At 38.4% G+C, this 18320-nt stretch overlaps 2 protein-coding genes across 4 annotated transcripts in view; one reads left to right on the forward strand and one right to left on the reverse strand.

The window, feature by feature from the left end:
• Positions 1–18320, reverse strand: part of APPL1 (adaptor protein, phosphotyrosine interacting with PH domain and leucine zipper 1) — a 53813-nt gene that overhangs the window by 247 nt on the left and 35246 nt on the right. The gene's annotated exons all lie outside the window — the stretch shown is intronic.
• Positions 756–17304, forward strand: ASB14 (ankyrin repeat and SOCS box containing 14). 3 transcript variants are annotated; one of them, XM_057706481.1, is made up of 10 exons: positions 756–1037; positions 1624–1765; positions 3891–3935; positions 4396–4529; positions 4627–4785; positions 8995–9240; positions 12060–12231; positions 12694–13237; positions 14898–15051; positions 17126–17304. In XM_057706481.1, exons 2-10 carry the CDS (start codon positions 1644–1646, stop codon positions 17302–17304), a joined length of 1755 nt encoding a protein of 584 aa, XP_057562464.1. In that variant the 5' UTR covers positions 756–1037; positions 1624–1643. The 3 variants fall into 3 exon arrangements, with proteins under 3 accessions (XP_057562464.1, XP_057562465.1, XP_057562463.1); XM_057706482.1 differs by having other exon boundaries at positions 756–1023; XM_057706480.1 differs by lacking the exons at positions 756–1037; positions 1624–1765; positions 3891–3935 and having other exon boundaries at positions 4184–4529.

Consider the following 18320-nt stretch of genomic DNA (forward strand, 5'->3'; position numbering starts at 1 on the left):
GTGAAAAACGGATTTTGGAAGACTAACTGGATAAAATTTAACTAATATCAGAAATTATATGTTTCACAAGTGTTGAGTCATTTCATCAGCTTCAATAATAATTTCCACTCACCTATGTGAAGGGATTATACACAAACATTTCAAATACATAAATAAATAAATTGTAAATAAGGAAATTGTTGAAACAATTCCAGAACTAAACCCCTTCCTTCATACTTTTAAAACATTGGTTCCATTTCTCACAGTACCCCTGTGACAAGAAAAGGAAATTCAAAGCAGTGAAGTTGACATGCAAAGGCAGTAAGATGACTGGAGGGAAATCCTACGCACTTGAGGTGGTATCATGCTTCTTGACATTTGCTTCATATTTAATTAGAAATGCCAAGTGGGCTCTTTGTTATTTTTAATAGTTATTATTCTTATTATTTAGTATGCACTCATAATATTATTGTACATTGACAATTTTTAAGCATTTCAACAAAACAAAATTATAGTCAAAGTTTTATTATCTTTTGTGGAGTTAATTCCTTCCTTTGGATTCCCTGGACATTTTAGGCTGCGGTTCTGTAATCCAAAGAAAATGTAGGTGCAGCTTCCCAGTGAATCAGGACTGTTGGGACAGTCACTTTTGATAATTCAATCAGAGCAAAATGTTTGGCTTCTCTTAAGGGGAAAATTGATTCTGGTTTCCACTGGCTGTGTGCATGAGTCCTAAGAGAATGAATTCACCTCACATGGCCAACCCCCTGAAAAAGCATTTTATTCTAGGAATATAATGTTTAATCTTTTAAATTTAATGAATACAGCAGTGAAAAAAAGAGATCATGTTTTCAAACAGAGCTAAACCACATATAAAAAACCAGGAGAATGTGCCAGACTGTCTTATGATCAAGTATTTATAGTAAAGCTATTAATGGAATGGTCACTACAGGGGAGTGGAGATCCTAAATATAAATGAAAATTCTGATGTGCTAATACTTAACAGTGAAAACTTCAGTGCTGTCCTAAAGGCTATAACAAAAGGTAAAAAGTCTCTGGTATGTGATCAAACCTATTCTATGCTAAAACTGAAATGTTCTTTTTAAACCATGAGATGTTGCCTAATAAAATATATTGGTTTTTTTTTTTCTACGATTCCTGTTACATGTTATGAGAGTACATTTATTCCTATAACATGTTTATTCTTAGTATTTACTAACTAAATAAAATATTATTTTCAGTATAATACTCACTGAGTGTAGGAAAGATGTTCTTTTGAGTGAGTGCTACAATTACTGAGAAAAACTCATAAGCCAAGTTTGAAATAGATCAATATGAACATTTTCATAGTTACAGTGGCACTGACCTAAGAATTATATGAAAGATTGTGTTTCCTGAATAAGCTTTAAGTAAATGGCTACTCATGGAAAACTTCTAATTTATGTTGAACCTGTGGCAATTCAGAAAACCGTTTGGGGTTTTTGAAAAAATTTTAAATGAATATTTTGTGTTCTAAATTATGCATTTTTTCATTTATCAATCCTATTAATTTTTTAGTTTTCTGAATTTCATTTATAATTTTAATCAGTTCATAATCTGTTTTCACACCTGGAAAGATATTTTTAATTCATTTTGACTTTAAAGTAAACCTGTCTGCGTTTCACATGGATAATTACATCAGTGATGAAGACATAGACGATGACTTTGACAGCCAGCTCATCATTCAACAGAGTTTACAGGATATTCACAGGCCAGAAACTACACAGCTGTCACCTGGGGATGAGAGGTAATGGTATCTCAATGGCAATGTAGTATAAGTATTCAACAATTGAGATTTGTCATAAGCATGACGCTAGCTAGTGTTATGACAAAAACAGAAGAGAGGGTCAGAATCCAAGGAGCTGTCATTTAAATATCTATGAGACTTGATGACTGACCAGACAGGAGAAATTCGGAAATAATTCAGAATTTAGTTAGGCAGTGAATAAAATAGTTGGAGAAAATTAGTAGCAAATATGGGTGAGGAGAGGCAGACCGGAAATCAGAAAGAAGAAATACATGAGGATATGAAGGGCTAGAGAACTCTAATGCATCTTGTCTTTGGGGAGCTAAGGAAATGCATAAATTCAACTAAAACACAGAAACCTTGGTGGGGTGGGTGAGGTAGGGTAAAGTCTTTAATCTACTCAAATCAAAAGGAGTAATTATGTAAGCTTAAACCCAGAAGAGACTAACCCCTTCTGAAGGGTGTGGTTTCAGAGTTCTGGTAAGACAACACTAGAAAAGGACTCCATGGACCCCCTCAGTGGTGTAAGAGAATTGCCCTGGATATGGGCTGTCCGTGGCCAAGCACAACTAGTCAGATGCTCTCTGGCTGATCAGCAACGTCAAGCCTGTGAATGGTTACTGTTGCCTTTCAGGGGTAATAAACTCCTTTGCTTGGGATGGTGACCTCTATTTGCCTGCTGGAGGTAAAATGGGATAAATGTGTTTTAACCCCAAGAGATTTTATAATTAAATATAGAGATGCCGAAGTATATCAAACCTACGGTATTTTTTTTAAAGTAACACACTCGTGGAATGATCACTGTGTGCCCCACTATTCTGAGCATTTCATAAATATTAACTCCTTTAAATCCTAATTCTCATTACCTCTCTGTGTGGTAGGTACTATTATTATCCCTATTTAGAAGTGAGGAGACTGAGGCATAGAGAAATTAAGTAACTTATCCAAGGTCACAGAGCTAGTAAGTAAAGAGCCAGGCAGCCTGGTTTCAGAATCTGTGTTCTTTACCACACTATTCCTACACTTTTTTTGTTAAATTTAGGGATAATCTTTAAAATAATCTTTAAATAGTTAAAAGTTTTGTAAAGAAATTGGATTTTATTGGGTTACCTGTTATATTAACCTTGTGATTAAGCTTTGTGATTAACTTTGAAATCATGATTTTAGGTTGAAAGGCATGAGAGATTTTGATTAAGAGTATTGCAATGTGTCAAATAAATTAAAATTGACTATAGTTATAAATTTCAGTTATTAGACTTGCAAGAATTGTGTGATACTTAGCAAGGCTTGCTGATTTGATCAGGCACTTGAAGGAATTAGGAAACTAGAAATACTTGAGACAGGAGAAATAAAGCTCCCCCTCACGAAAAGATGTCCAAGTCCTAATCCCCAGGACCTGTGAATATGTAACCTTACATAGCAATGGAGAATTAAGGCTGCAGATGGAATTAAGGTTTCTAATCAGTTGACTTTAAGATAGGGAGATTGACCAAATTGTTAAGTAGAGCAGATTGTCTAAGGGAATTTATTTTCTTCAAGCTGGGTTTGTTGAATAATCAAAGAAAATGGGAAGGTGACAACCCTTATTTACTAGATTTAAAAATAAGATTCATAAGTGGACCTTTAAAACTTTAAATATTTTAATAAAAATATTACTTTAAAAAACTGCTAATCGTGTTTTTTGAATACAGATTCTGACCATGAGTATTTTTTAAAACTTACACCATGATTATTTACTATTTTTTTAAATAATAATTTTTGCTAGAATCATTGACATTATGGAGTGGCTATTTAAATTTTACCATGTGACAAATGTGACATTTCAGTCCTAAGCAGGTTTGATTCATTTCAGCAAACATTGATTGAGGGCAAACTGTGATCCAGGCTCTCACAGTTCTTGCCCTAAAGAAGCTGACCAGGGAAGACACATGGGAGAGGAGTTTCCCTGGAACACATTAAGGGCCACATTATGTTTTGAAGTATTTCTAGTATGCCTTGGTCATTGCCTCATATGAGTTAATTCCTGGTTAACTGCTATAGCCTTTACCCTTTCCTTTTGCTTTATCAAATGCCTTAGTTTTTCCCTCAGTTTTGGAATTACTTACATATGTTGTTTTCTCTGCAGCTTTTTGAGCGTGCACTGTAAGAAGATAGTTGAAACAATAAAGACAGTTAAGTACTCTTCCTATTCTATCCCCTTCAACTTGTGGTAAGATGTGATGCTGACAACTGGCGGCATTTCCCCTCTACGTTCAGGAAGCCTAGAAGTGGGATCTCCCAAACGCTGAACACTATGGGGTCCCCAGCTGATTGTCAAGTGTCTGATGGGGCCTTTCCTAGGAGAAACTATTTCAGCGCAACTTAGCAAACAGCTCCTGTGCCCCACGGTGGACAGAGCTGTTTTCTGTATGTAACAAGATGATGGGTATTCACAGGCCTAGGTGGTACGGAATGCTAGATGAAAGGCCTTACTGCTTGTTTGTCCTATGCCATTTAAATTTGCCTTTCATAAAAGTTAGTGCTAGAATACTGTTGTCTCATGCATTAACCTTGATGGCAGAATTCAGAAGCAGTACGGGCTGCCTTGTATGTGTGCCAAATGTGAATATGTTCTCATTTGACTTGTCAATAGGTAAGGAAGATGTATTGTCAGAGTTGACCAAGTACCATTCTGCTTTTGAAGAAGCAGATGAAATAGGCTGGCTTCCTCTCCATAAGGCTGCAGTGCAATTAAATAAGAACATTTTGGGAATAACCCTGAAAGGTAAACTCCCTTTATAACTCTTCTTGATGCTTCTGAGAAATAAATTTAAAATTTATTTCTGTATCTTAATCTGTGTGGTCTACTGGATTTATTTCAGCTTCAAAACCCAGTGTGTGGGAGCAAACTACCCACAATGGTGAAACGCCACTTTTTTTGGCTGTCAGCAATTGCCTCTTAGAAAATGTCAGTTTTCTTCTTCTCAATGGCTGCGATCCAAATGCCAAGAATGTTGAAGGCAATTCTCCTCTTCTTACAGGTAAATTAACACCTTGGCTCTGGAGAACAGTCTGTGGCTCTGAGTATCCTCCAGGCCCACAGGTTTCCAAGGCAGTTTTTTGTGCATAGTTGCAGCACTGTCACTCTGGGCCCAACTGACCACACATGGGTATCTGACCTTCAAGAAGCTTTAAATAGGCTGGCCTGCGAGGTGGCCTGAGGCTAAGTCTTTGCCCAATTATGAGCTGATCATTTTGCATGGTACCTCAATTGAACAAGTTAATTGTGGAATAAGAAATATAGGAGGGGAACAGAGTAGGAAGAAGCAGCCAATGGTTGAGTAAAGATGGCAGATTAAATACAAATGACTAATTTCGCTCCCTCCTGAGTCTTCAGGAGAATCGCTGTTCATTAAGTGTTTTAAAGGGTTAAGATGCGAAAGAATAGGAAGAATGGGAGAGGAGACAACAGTAACATGATTTTTAAAAATCAGAAGAGCAGGTGGGTGAGTAGTAGGTGACAGGAAAGCCAAATCTTAAACTGGAGTGGGGAAAGCCAAAAACCAGCACAGTTATATCGAAAGGCCTGGAAGTTGTTGGTTATAGTTACCTCATGGAGCAAGGATGAAGGACGGGCAGCTAAAATAGAAAAATCGGTTGAAAACTATTAAGAAACAAGTAGTCAACAAGCGGGAACAGGCCGTGCGTGGCCCAGAGCCGCGCTGCCAGTGAAGAAGTGAATGAAGTGTCCTCCGGCCTTGGGACTCCGGGTCCCAAACCCTTCACTCAGACCAGGCCTCCTGCCCCAGCTGGGTGGCGGGATGCCCAGACTGCTGCTGGGGCATCCGGGCAGTGGGTGTGGCTCGGCCCCGCAGCCCAGGCCACTTTGCCCCTGTGGCTGTGCCTGTGCTGAACATTTCACATAAACGGAACCACGTGGCAAAAAAAAAAAAAAAAAAAAAAGAAACAAGTAGTCAGATATCTAGATCACTTCTCCCAATCCACCCTGCTGGGTCAGACTCCTCCCCCACCCAGCAGAATTTTGGAGGTTTATTCTCTGAATAGTGTGAGCAAAGACTCTCTGGACTGGGGATTATTAGGCTAGGGCAAGAGTACTGGATTGAAAACACCGCAGGAATTAAGCAAACATAGGCTGAGATCTCCCAGTTCTTCACCACCAAATTCTGGAAAGTTGGCAGCTAGAACGTCACCTTCCAAGAGCAGGCTTCTCTGGAGAATTTGATCAGCTCAAAGAGAAAGAACTAAGATACTGAAATTGGAGGTTCCACAACAAATAGCCTAGGCATATCAACCTACAGTTAAGACTGCAGTCAATGTTTAGAATTTCCAGATTTTTAGTCCCCAACTCTTAATCATGAGCAGATATCCAAGGACTATCCTGAGAAAAGTCTTCAACAAAAAAAGATAAATAGCTTGGAGGAAACCAATTATTTTTTTAAGCTCTTTATTGGAATATAATTGCTTTACACTCTTGTACCAGCTTTTGAGGTACACCAAAGTGAATCAGCTGTATTTATACATATATCGCCACATCCCCTCCCTCCCACAGCTCCCTCCCACCCTCCCTGTCCTGGCCCTCTAAGGCATCATCCATCATCAAGTTGATCTCCCTTTGTTATACAGCAACTTCCCACTAGCTATCTATTTTACAGTTGGTAGTATATATGTGTCTCTGCTACTCTTGCACTTCATCCCAGCTTCCCCTTCACCCCCGCCCTCCCCAACCCCATGTCCTCCAGTCCATTCTCTGCATCTGCATCCTTATTCTTGCCCTGTCACTGGGTTTATCAGTACCATATTTTTTTTTTTGATTCCGTATATATGAGTTAGCATACAGTATTTGTTTTTCTCTTTCTGGCATACTTCACTCTGTATGACAGACTCTAGGTCTATCCACCTCATTACATATAGCTCCATTTCATTCCTTTTTATGGCTGACTAATATTCCATTGTATATATGTGCCACATCTTCTTTATCCATTCATCTGTTGATGGGCATTCCATGTCCTGGCTATTGTAAATAGTGCTGCAATAAACATTATGGTACATGTTTCTTTTTGGATTCTGGTTTTCTCTGGGTATATGCCCAGTAGTGGGATTACTGGATCATATGGTAGTTCTATTTTTAGTTTTGCTTTTGTTTTTTAAATTTTATTTATTTATTTATTTATTTTTAATTGGCTGTTATGGGTCATTTTGCTGTGCGCGGGCTTTCTTTTAGTTGCGGTGAGTGGGGGCTACTCTTCATTGTGATGCGTGGGCTCCTCATTGCTGTGGCTTCTCTTGTGGAGCATGGGCTCTAGGTGCATGGGCTTCAGTAGTTGCAGCACATGGGCTCAACAGTTGCGGCTCATGGCTTAGTTGCTCCGCGGCATGTGGGATCTTCCTGGAGCAGGGCTCGCACCCGTGTCCCCTGAATTGGCAGGTGAATTCTTAACCACTGTGCCACCTAGGAAGCCCCTATTTTTAGTTTTTTAAGGAACCTCCAAACTGTTTTCCATAGTGGCTGTACCAACTTACAGTCCCACCAACAGTGCAGGAGAGTTCCCTTTTCTCCACAGCCTCTCCAACATTTGTTGTTTCTAGATGTTTTGGTGATGGCCATTCTGACCAGTGTGAGGTGATACCTCATTGTGGCTTTGACTTGCATTTCTCTGATGATTAGTAATGTTGAGCATCTTTTCATGTGTTTGTTGGCCATCTGTATGTCTTCTTTGGAGAAATGTCTATTTAGGTCTTCTGCCCATTTGTGGATTGGGTTATTTGCTCTTTTGGTGTTAAGCTGCATGAGCTGCTTGTATATTTTGGAGATTAATCCTTTGTCCATTGCTTCGTTGGCAAGTATTTTCTCCCATTCTGAGGGTTGTCTTCCTGTCTTGTTTATGGAAACTGATTATTTATGGAAAATAAAATGTAGGGGGAAATTATCATTAATTTCCTCAGGGAAATCAATAAAGTTGAATGAAATAGCAAGATACTACCAAAAAGAAAAAAAAAAAGAGGAACAAAATAAAAAACACTCTTGAAAATTAAAAATATGATGGCAGAAATAAAAAAACACCTCAAAACAAATGCTAGGAGGGACTTCCCTGGTGGTTCAGTGGGTAAGACTGGGGCTCGGGTTCTATCCCTGGTCAGAGAACTAGATCCCACATGCATGACGCAACTAAAAACCTGTATGCCCCAACTACAGATCCCCATGCTGCAACAAAGATCCAGCATTGCTGCAACTAAGACCCTTCACAGCCAAAATAAATAAATAAATAAATAAATAAATATTTTTAAAAAATGCTAGGAGGTAAAGTTAGGACAGCTTCCAGAAGAAGAAGATGAAAAATGAAAAATAGGAAAGAAAAATAATTAAGAGAATTAGGATGATAATTGAAGAGGAGCAACATGTGAATAATAGGAATGGTGGCAGAAAGAGAACAGACAAGATGGAGGCAGTATACCGTCAATGAGACAAGTCAAGAATATTATTTCCTAAAACAAAGGACATGTGTTTCCAGAATGAAAGGGCACACAAAGTGCCAGCTCAGTTAGTTAAGAAAGACCCAACATGCTTAACCCTCTATAGTTCTAGTCTTAGAGCAATTATAACCCTTTATATGACACATTATAAATGGTTGTGAGCAGAATTCATACTGATTCAGTGTCTAACAGCTAGTAAGATTCCCCAAACACAGTTGGTGCCAACAATTAGTGAATAGATAGGGAGATGGATAAATTAAGGTGCTCTAGAATCTTGAAGGACTAAAGATTATCATCCAAATGCAAATTAACAGCATAAATGCAGAAATGCCAGTTAGAGAATTTTGGTTAACAAAATGTGAGATTAAAAAAAATTTCCCAATTATTGCTATTTTTGTTTTTCTTCATGTAAAGCAGCTACAAACATTTCTAGGACTGTTCTAGGTACTTAAGTTCCGTTTTCTTGAGAACATAAGATGATAAATGAAAACTTTGTTTTTCAACCACATAAACAGCCAACAGACAATGAATAATTGGTCATGGCTCACAGAAAAGCAAATAGCCTACTGATGTAAAACACTATTAATGTTATTTGATATAGGCCTCATTTTGGAATCTGTTTCCTAAACACAGAATGCTGGTGCATGAGGGATAGGTAGGAAGAACTCCTTAAGAAGCCTGAGGGATACTAGCTGATCTGATACTCTGGCCTTACTCTCCTGTTGAACATGATGCCCACCTCACTTCTCATTTCCCAGCTGTTCTACAGGACTCCTACCATATGGCCGCCTTGCTGATCAGCCATGGAGCAGATGTCAACCTGCAGTGTGCCAATAAGAGGACAGCTCTCCATGAAGCAGCCAAACTGGGCAGACGGGACATAGTGAGGCTCCTGCTGGCTTCTGGGGCACACCCTGACCCACAGAGCTCCTACGGCTTCACTCCTCTTGCTCTTGCTGCCCAAAGTGGGCACACTAAAATCATGGAACTATTACTGCAGAAAGGCAAGATTTTCCTATACAGTCAGCACAATACTCGAGGGTAACATGACCTAAGTGTTCTCCTCTTTATGGAGAGCTTCAAAATAATAGAAGTTAACATTTTATTAAGCCTAATTTAATATTTTATTGAAGTATGTGTTAATATTAGCTACTGAAGAAGCCTAAAATAGGGATTGAGTATTTCTTATTTGCTGTGAAGTATTTTCCCTAAAATTACTAGGATACAGGTTACTCTTTTACTTAATGTTCCCTGACCATGTTAAGAGGATGGTTGTTTTTTTTCTTTAATTTTTTTGTGTGTCATTGTTCTTTTCTAGATTCATAGAATGAAAGACTCCACAACATCCCCTACATGTTGTCTCTGCTTAAGCTAAGTTATGAGGCAGTCCAACCTGTTACCAGATGAGTTAAGTTGTTAGGAAATTCTTCCTGATTTCTTCTCCTTGGGTCTCAGTTCACCCCTCTAGTAATAAACAAAACTCTGAGAGAAGGGGAAGGCAACCTGTACTGAGTACTTTCTAAGCACCAGGTATTTAGCTACTTATTTTACCTCAAATAATCTTCTACAAACCCTGTGAGGTAGGCATTATCCTCATTTTACCCTTAAGGAAAGTGAGGGTCAGGGATGGTACCAGTTGTAGAACTTTCCTTCAAACACACCCTCCCCTGCTGCAAGTGCTATAGCTGTAGCCATCATAGATCCTGGTTTAACTGGCAGAGACCCTGGCTCAGAGAACTGTCTTTGAGAAGACCTGCATTGATGACTGTTAGAAGAAGCAGTGTAATAACTAAAGCTTTTTTTCAAAGAAGTAAATCTTTACCAAGATGTAATAAAGTCCAAATATTATAATTATCTTCTTTATTCTCCTCCCCATTTGTATCCAGAAGTCTTATTTCTTTCTCTAACAATAGATGGTCCTAGTCTCCAATTTTCTAGACTGCAGGGACTCCTATATTTAATTTTCTGCTTTTTTGTTTTTTCCTTTAAATCTTTTTTTTTATTTTTTAAGCTCTTTATTGGAAAATAATTGCTTTACACTGTTGTGCCAGTTTTTTCTGTACACCAATCAGCTGTATTTATACATATATCCCCATATGCCCTCCCTCCCGCAACTCCCTCCCATCCTCCCTATCCCAGCCCTCTGTCATCACCCATCATCGAGTTGATCTCTGTGTTACGCAGCAACTTCCCACTAGCTATCCAGTTTACATTTAGTAGTGTATATATGTCAGTGCTACTCTCCCACTTCATCCCAACTTCCCCTCTGCCCCCTACCCCACCGTGTCCTCAAGTCCATTCTCTAAATCTCCATCTTTATTCTTGCCCTGCTTTTAGACTTACCTAAATCTTTCCTATCATAAAGGGGAGGCTAGTTCCCAATCAATGGCCGTAAGATATTTTAAGTAAGGTGTTTTAAATGAATGATATCAGAGATGTCTAAAGTCATTAGCTGGAATAACAAAGTAAACACTGGATCCTTCATCTACACACAAAAAGCAACCTTTTGTGTAGATTGTTCATTAAAATATAAAGAAACAGGAAAGGCAACAGATTTTAAATCCTTAACTTTTCAAAGAAACCAGTATTAGTTGACCTCAGTGAGGTCAGTGAGGGAGCATTTCCCTTAGGTAAGCCCCTTATACAGTCATTTGCACATAGCTACTAAATAGCAGAGCCAAGCTTTGAACCTACACCTGTCTCATTCCAAATTTAATTACTTTACCACCCTGCATTGCTATGGAAACATGGCATCATAGAAATAGGCCCTGGGTCTGGCCCACGTGTACATGAATCCTGACTACCTTGCTTACTAGTTGTGCATCTCTGGTGAAGTAATTTAATCTCAATGAACCTCAGTTTCTAGATCTTTTAAATGAAGGTATTAGCATCTACTTCCTAGGGTTGTTATGAAGTTTAGAAATTATTACATACATAGAGGAACCAGCACATAGTGAGTACTCATTACATGGGGGCTTATTAGACATTTAGGAATGGGGTTTGGGGCAGCCATTATATTCTAATGATTATGGAGTCCACACTAAATTAAAGTCGCTATATCCTTTTTCTATGAGCTGTGAATGTGTCCAGAGTGTCCTCCTTTTCTTTTGTCCATTTGAATGCTACTCTTTCTTCAAAGCCCATTCTACTGAGAGGCCTTCCACAACCAACTCAAAATTCCTTTCTCCTTCCTTCACCTCCCAGCCCTGCTTACAACCCCAGCGCTGAAATCTTCAAGAAGACAGCCTGTATCTGTACTCTTATTATCCACACCACTCACACAGCACTTAGCTTACAAGGTACAACAATATATCCTTTTAACTATCAGCAGTCCCTAACTTCAACTAAAAATAGCTAGTGTCTCGTATGAATAGCCTCCCAGGACTAAGTTAAAACAGAACAAATACTCTTTTCTGCCATAAGATCTTCATTAGATGCCATGGGGACATAGTTCAACAGGATTGTTAGTACCATCTTATACGTGTCCTATGAGGTAAGCAAGCTTTTGTATGCTGATCTGGAAATAAAACCACCTTCTATAAAATTACTTCCCCTGGGATTTTTAAGTTAGAAACAAACAATTTATAAAATTACTCTGAAAGCCAACCTACTTATAACTTAGAGACCGCTTACACCATTTTCTTTTCCCAGCTAGTTTGTAAACTGTCTGAGAACAGAAGGTACATGTTTTATGTCTTTGATTCTTAGTGCTTTGCTAAAGAAGCTGCTCAAGAATTGCTTTTTGGTAGTGGTGGTATACTTTTAATAATACTTAAGCAATACAGTAGAAAAGACTCTGCATAATATCACTCTCTCTTCCTAGGAGCTAATGCTCTTGGTCAGGCCTCTGATTCTTCTTCCATCTTACTTGAAGCTGCTAGTGGAGGAAATCCAGACTCTGTGAGTCTCTTGCTAGAGTATGGAGCTGATGCCAACATCCCTAAGAATTCAGGCCACCTGCCCATTCATGTGGCAGCTGACAGAGGCCACTTGTTGTAAGTTCAACTACGTTGTTGCAAATAATAGAAATAGTAAGAGCTACGGGGTTTTGGAGCGGGCACAGTTTCTGGGAACTTTATATTCTTCAGCTCTGATCCTACAACTCCATTACCCCTTTTAAAGGTGAGACGCTCTTGAGCAGCTAGAAAGTGGTATATTCAGACACTCTCTGTAGACACTGAAGAGCCATAAAACTATTTTATTATCAGGTCATTGGCAACATGTGGAGCCTCAGATCTCACTGACTGGGATAATTCTGAGTTTTATATCTAGACCTTAGTTTCAGGAACTTTACCTGGTATCTGAGTTTTTCGGTGCAGGAACTATGCTTTTTTGGGGGGGGTATCTAAATACCACCTGATACTAATACCATCCAGTGGTATAAAGCAATCATAAACAGGTCAAGGTGGCACCTTAACAAAAGCTATTTCTTAACGCACTCTGAAACTCTTTCTCAGAGCTCTGAAGATTTTGGTTCCAGTTACGGATTTTGCTGCCATTAAGCAGAGTGGCATCAGTCCAGTTCACTGTGCAGCAGCAGGAGCACACCCCAAATGCCTGGAACTCCTCATCCAAGCTGGATTTGATGTAAATTTCATGCTAGATCAGAGAATTCGCAAACACTATGATGACCACAGGAAGTCAGCTTTGTATTTTGCTGTATCAAATGCTGACCTCTCTTCAGTGAAGCTGCTTCTGAGTGCTGGAGCTCTGCCTAATCAAGACCCTGTTAACTGCCTCCAGATAGCCCTAAGGATGGGAAACTATGAGCTGATAAGTCTGCTGCTACGGCACGGGGCCAACGTTAATTACTTCTGCAGAGTCAACCCTTTACATTTCCCGTCAGCACTGCAATACGCGCTGAAAGATGAAGTCATGCTCAGGATGCTGTTGAACTATGGGTATGACACAGAGCGATGCTTTGATTGTCTTCATGGAGACAAAGTTCATCCTCTCTACACTTTTGAAGGCTGGACATCTACAGTTATCAAAGATACTATGGTAAGTGCACGGTATCGGCTGTGTCACTCTATGTAGTTATTGTCAGTGGCCCTGAACTATAGCAATAGATAAAACTCCATCCTCTCCAGAAGCTTATGGTTGGAAAGATTTTAATACGATGAATACATGATAAAATAAATATGACAGTAGAAAGACATAAAAGGCACAGAAGTAGTTTAGAGGAAAAAGTGATTTAACTCTTCCTAGGGATTTTCACAAATGAAGCAACATCTGAACGAGGTTGGGAAGAATGGATGCAGCCTTATATACAGTTATGCTTTTTCTTTGAAAAAGTGAGTTATCTAGCTAAAATGTTTCTGGGTTCTCAATACCTGTACCCCTAGGTCTTTGGCTCTAACATTTGATTAATGGTTTTCTTTGGTTACCTTTTAATGAAAAAAGAATTACAATAAATATAGTTGACCACTCTTTTCTTCTTGAGATGTTTTTCTCTTAGCTTTTATCATACCACAGTCTCCTATTTTCCCCCTACCTAATTGCTCACTTCTGTTTTCCCCAACTTGAGCTCTTTCCCCGATTTTTCAAATAACTGCCACCCTTCAGGTCTCATTTGAATTGTTACCTCTTCAAAGAAGCCCTTCCCCTCCTCAAAGAGGCCCTGATCTAAGGTAATTCTCTTCTGTTCCCTAATCATTCTCTTTAATGCTGTTCATTTCTTTTATAGTATCATTCTTTTTTCTTATCAATTTCTGAAATTATTTTTAATATTTTACTGATTGTGTCTCCCCCACAAATACATGAATATAAGCTCTTGTTCACCACTTTCCTCAGCTTAACAGATCTGTGCCTAGCACACAGTAGATGCACTATAATACTTGAATTAATATTATTAAAGTCTGAAAATATAAATAAAATGGAGAAAACTTTGAATCAATTCTGAAAAGTGAAAGGCAAATATTTTAATGTTATATATTACTTTTAGGTTATGATTAATGTAGGACTTGGTATTTAGGCAGTATGTCATCTTGCATCATTTCCTGATTTTTCATATAGTATTATTTTCCTTCTTACATGGGCATCTTGTCTAAGGACATGTAAATTACTTAAGAGCAAAAACTATCATATGCTTCAAATATCACAGTGGGAATAAGTTATGAATGGTAGAAAACCCCAAATAAGAGTGGATCGAGTAAGATGGCTTATTTCCCTCTCCTATAAATAAAGGTGAGAGTAAAGAACCTTCTAATTGGACAGTTCCATGATTCACAGGAGAAACTCATATCCTCATTCCAGCCAGCAGGCAGCACACACCTTGCTCCTCTTTAACAGCATTCTGGGAGTTGCACACACTTCCACTGACTTCTCATTGGCTAGAACTTCGGTGACCACATTTAGATGCAAGTGAAGCTGGAAAGGTAATCTTTATTCCAGACAGCCATGTGGTCAAAGGGGATAATAGATATTATGTAAGTCTCTTTTAAACCCTCATTGTATCTTACAAAGTTTGGAAGACTTAGTAGTAAATATTTTTCCAAATGTTAGAGCGAAGAAATATTTTCTTGTTCAACACCTTAGTTCATAAATGAGGACCTTGAAACCTTGGTTCCTAACTCTGAGTTTAGTGTTCTTTTGATTACTATTTTAAACCGTAGATGCTTAGTTTTTCATTTACTTTCATAGTTCTGATTTTCTTCCTCAGTTCTGTGAAGTAATAACTTTGTCATGGCTGCAACATCTCTCTGGAAAGGTTGTTCGAGTGATGCTTGATTATGTTGATCAAGTTAGGATCTGCTCAAAGTTGAAAGCTGTGCTCCAAAAACAGGGGCTCTGGTCGGAAATCCATTTTATCTTAAGTGAGTATCTTTCTTTCTTAAAGGGTCTTACCAAAAAATACTAACTGAACTCTTATTTGTTTTGCAGAACACTGTTCTCTTAGGTTAAAAGCTTGACCTAAAGAAACCAAGAAAAATACTATTCCTAATCTAAAAAATGTTACTATTTACATTTAATTTGCACTTATTACCATTTCCTAATAGATAAAGTCTGTTAGGTAATTATTATATAGGTAGATAATACTTTTCTCCTCATCCTAAGGAACACCAAAGATACAGGAATTAAAAACTATGAAATGGCACTAAAAACAGGGATGAGAAAATGCTGAGATCTAAGGCTGTAGAGGATATTAAATGACCCTTCAAACCAAATGCTTTCACAGCAGCACATAAGTCAAATTAAAAAAGAATTTCTTTCAACTAATTTCCCCATGGGTAGTGGTCTTTAGTTTTTAGCCTCATCCCGAGGGGCAGGACAGTGGTTAATACACGTAGATGTAGGAGCTTTAGGTCTCACAGGCCAGACCCACAACTGATGCCAGTCTTTGGACTCTAACGTGATGTGGCTCTGAAACCATAGCTACAAGATTTGCAATGAGAAGTGAAAAGCTACTTCCAAATTAACTTTTTTTTTTTTTTTTGAAAACCGTCAGGTCTAGAAATGTCTTTATTCTGTTCTTACACTTTAAATGGTTATTTTACCAGATAGAGAATTCTAGGTTAGAATTAATTTTCCCTAAGCGTTTTTTTTTTTGTTTTTTTTATTTTTTTATTTTTTTATTTTTATTTTTTGGGGGGTACACCAGGTTCAATCATCTGTTTTTATACACATATCCCGGTATTCCCTCCCTTCCTTGACTCCCCCACCTCGAGTCCCCCCCACCCTCCCCGCCCCAGTCCTCTAAGGCATCTTCCATCCTCGAGTTGGACTCCCTTTGTTATACAACAACTTCCCACTGACTATTTTACAGTTGGTAGTATATATATGTCTGTGCTACTCACTCGCTTCGTCTCAGTTTCCCCTTCACCCCCCCCCCGCCCCCTCCCATACCTCGTGTTCTCCAGTCCATTCTCTGTATCTGCATCCTTGTTCTTGTCACTGAGTTCATCAGTACCATTTTTAGATTCCGTATATGTGAGTTAGCATACAATATTTGTCCTTCTCTTTCTGACTTACTTCACTATGTATGACAGACTGTAGTTCTATCCACCTCATTACATATAGCTCCATCTCATCCCTTTTTATAGCTGAGTAATATTCCATTGTATATATATGCCACATCTTCTGTATCCATTCATTTGTTGTTGGGCATTTAGGTTGCTTCCATGTCCTGGCTATTGTAAATAGTGCTGCAATAAACATTATGGTACAAGTTTCTTTTGGGATTATGGTTTTCTTTGGGTATATGCCCAGGAGTGGGATTACTGGATCATATGGTCGTTCTATTTGTAGTTTTTTAAGGAACCTCCAAATTGTTTTCCATAGTGGTTGTACCAACTTACATTCCCACCAACAGAGCTTTAGGTCTCACAGGCCAGACCCACAACTGATGCCAGTCTTTGGACTCTAACGTGATGTGGCTCTGAAACCATAGCTACAAGATTTGCAATGAGAAGTGAAAAGCTACTTCCGAATTAACTTTTTTAAAAATAAATTTAATTTTATTTATTTATTGGCTGCATTAGGTCTTTGTTGCTACGTGTGGGCTTTCTCTAGTTATGGCGAGCAGGGACTACTCTTCATTGCGGTGCACGGGCTTCTCATTGTGGTGTCTTCTCTTGTTTCGGAGCATAAGCACAGGCTTCAGTAATTGCAGCACTCGGACTCTAGAGCACAGGCTCAGTAGTTGTAGCACATGGGCTTAGTTGTTCTGGCATGTGGGATCTTCCCAGACCAGGGATCGAACTCGTGTCCCCTGCATTGGCAGGCGGATTCTTAACCACTGCGCCACCAGGGAAGTCCTCCCAATTAACTTTTACATTTAGTCACAACAAATGAAAATCTTGGCTTAAATATAAAATACATTTGCTAAGATCACTAAAAAATGAAGCAATTCTTTTTCCTTTTGGATAATGAGCCTGTTTTTCATTTTAGCAAACCCTCGCTCCCTGAAACATTTGTGCCGCCTCAAGATCCGGAAGTGTATGGGACGTTTACATTTGCGCTGCCCCATCTTCATTTCATTTCTTCCGTTACCCAATCGTCTAAAGGCATATGTCCTTTACAAAGAATATGACCTTTATGAACAAGGAATTTTCACAGGAACCTGGTAATCAAACTGTTCTGGATGAAAAGGTATAATTCTGCAAATGTCTTTCTTAAAATTTGACCTGTTACATTGATTCATGTTTCTCACTTTACCTAGCAACTAAAATCTCAATATGGTCTGCGTTTTTTTTTTCCCCATGTAGACAACTTTTATTTTTCTTCTTTACGTATTTATTTTGGATATGCCTTACCTAGATTAGGAGAAAACAAGGATTTCAAAAGCAGAGTATCCCTGTTATTATAATTTCTTTTTACATCACATTTTCAACCCAGATTCAGGTAACTACCTGTCTCTCCCATCAAAGGAGAAGGGTCCTGCATATTACAACAGGCAAAAAAGGCTTTTAGGAAATAAAATATTTTAAATTGACTCATTACAATTTTTCAGTTTTCTTGAGTACATTGGAAAGTGGGAAGAAGACAGAAGGAGGGAAAAATGATGCTTCAAACAGCCAAACTGTAATAACCTTAGTTGGGTTTAGTACACTCTATATTTTTTTCTTCAGACAGGTTCTAAGGAGGTTCAAGTGCTCTATGTGGATGCTTTTCCATACCTTAATGTAACTATTTTTTACTCCAAGTAATCTTGGCCAGTTTTATCTAAACTCTCTGAAGCATATTGTCTCGATTTTGCAAAATAACCCTGGGCAACCACAAACAAGCACATCTTGTAGAAATAATATTTGTATCAACTACCTTTTCAGAATTTAGAATTGCTAATTCAAGATGAATAATATGCTGTGGGAAGGGTTACTAAAAAGGTAGAATTTGATTAAGAGCAGGAAATGTAGAATTTTAAGATGAAGAGTTCCTTAGAAGGACAATGAAGTAAACGTATGAGCAGCAGAAAGGAAAAGGGAAGAGAACCTAGTATAAGATAGTTTACTTAAACCAACTCTACTTTGCCAGCATCACTTTTCTCAAAATGAAAAAAAAACTAAGTCCATGAAATATATTTTAAAATTTATCACAAACTGCTACAATAATTTATTGAAGCAAATTGCAGGCAAATGGTAGCCAT

The sequence above is a fragment of the Hippopotamus amphibius genome, chromosome 13, assembly GCF_030028045.1.
Source record: "Hippopotamus amphibius kiboko isolate mHipAmp2 chromosome 13, mHipAmp2.hap2, whole genome shotgun sequence".
Classification (NCBI taxonomy): Eukaryota; Metazoa; Chordata; class Mammalia; order Artiodactyla; family Hippopotamidae; genus Hippopotamus; species Hippopotamus amphibius.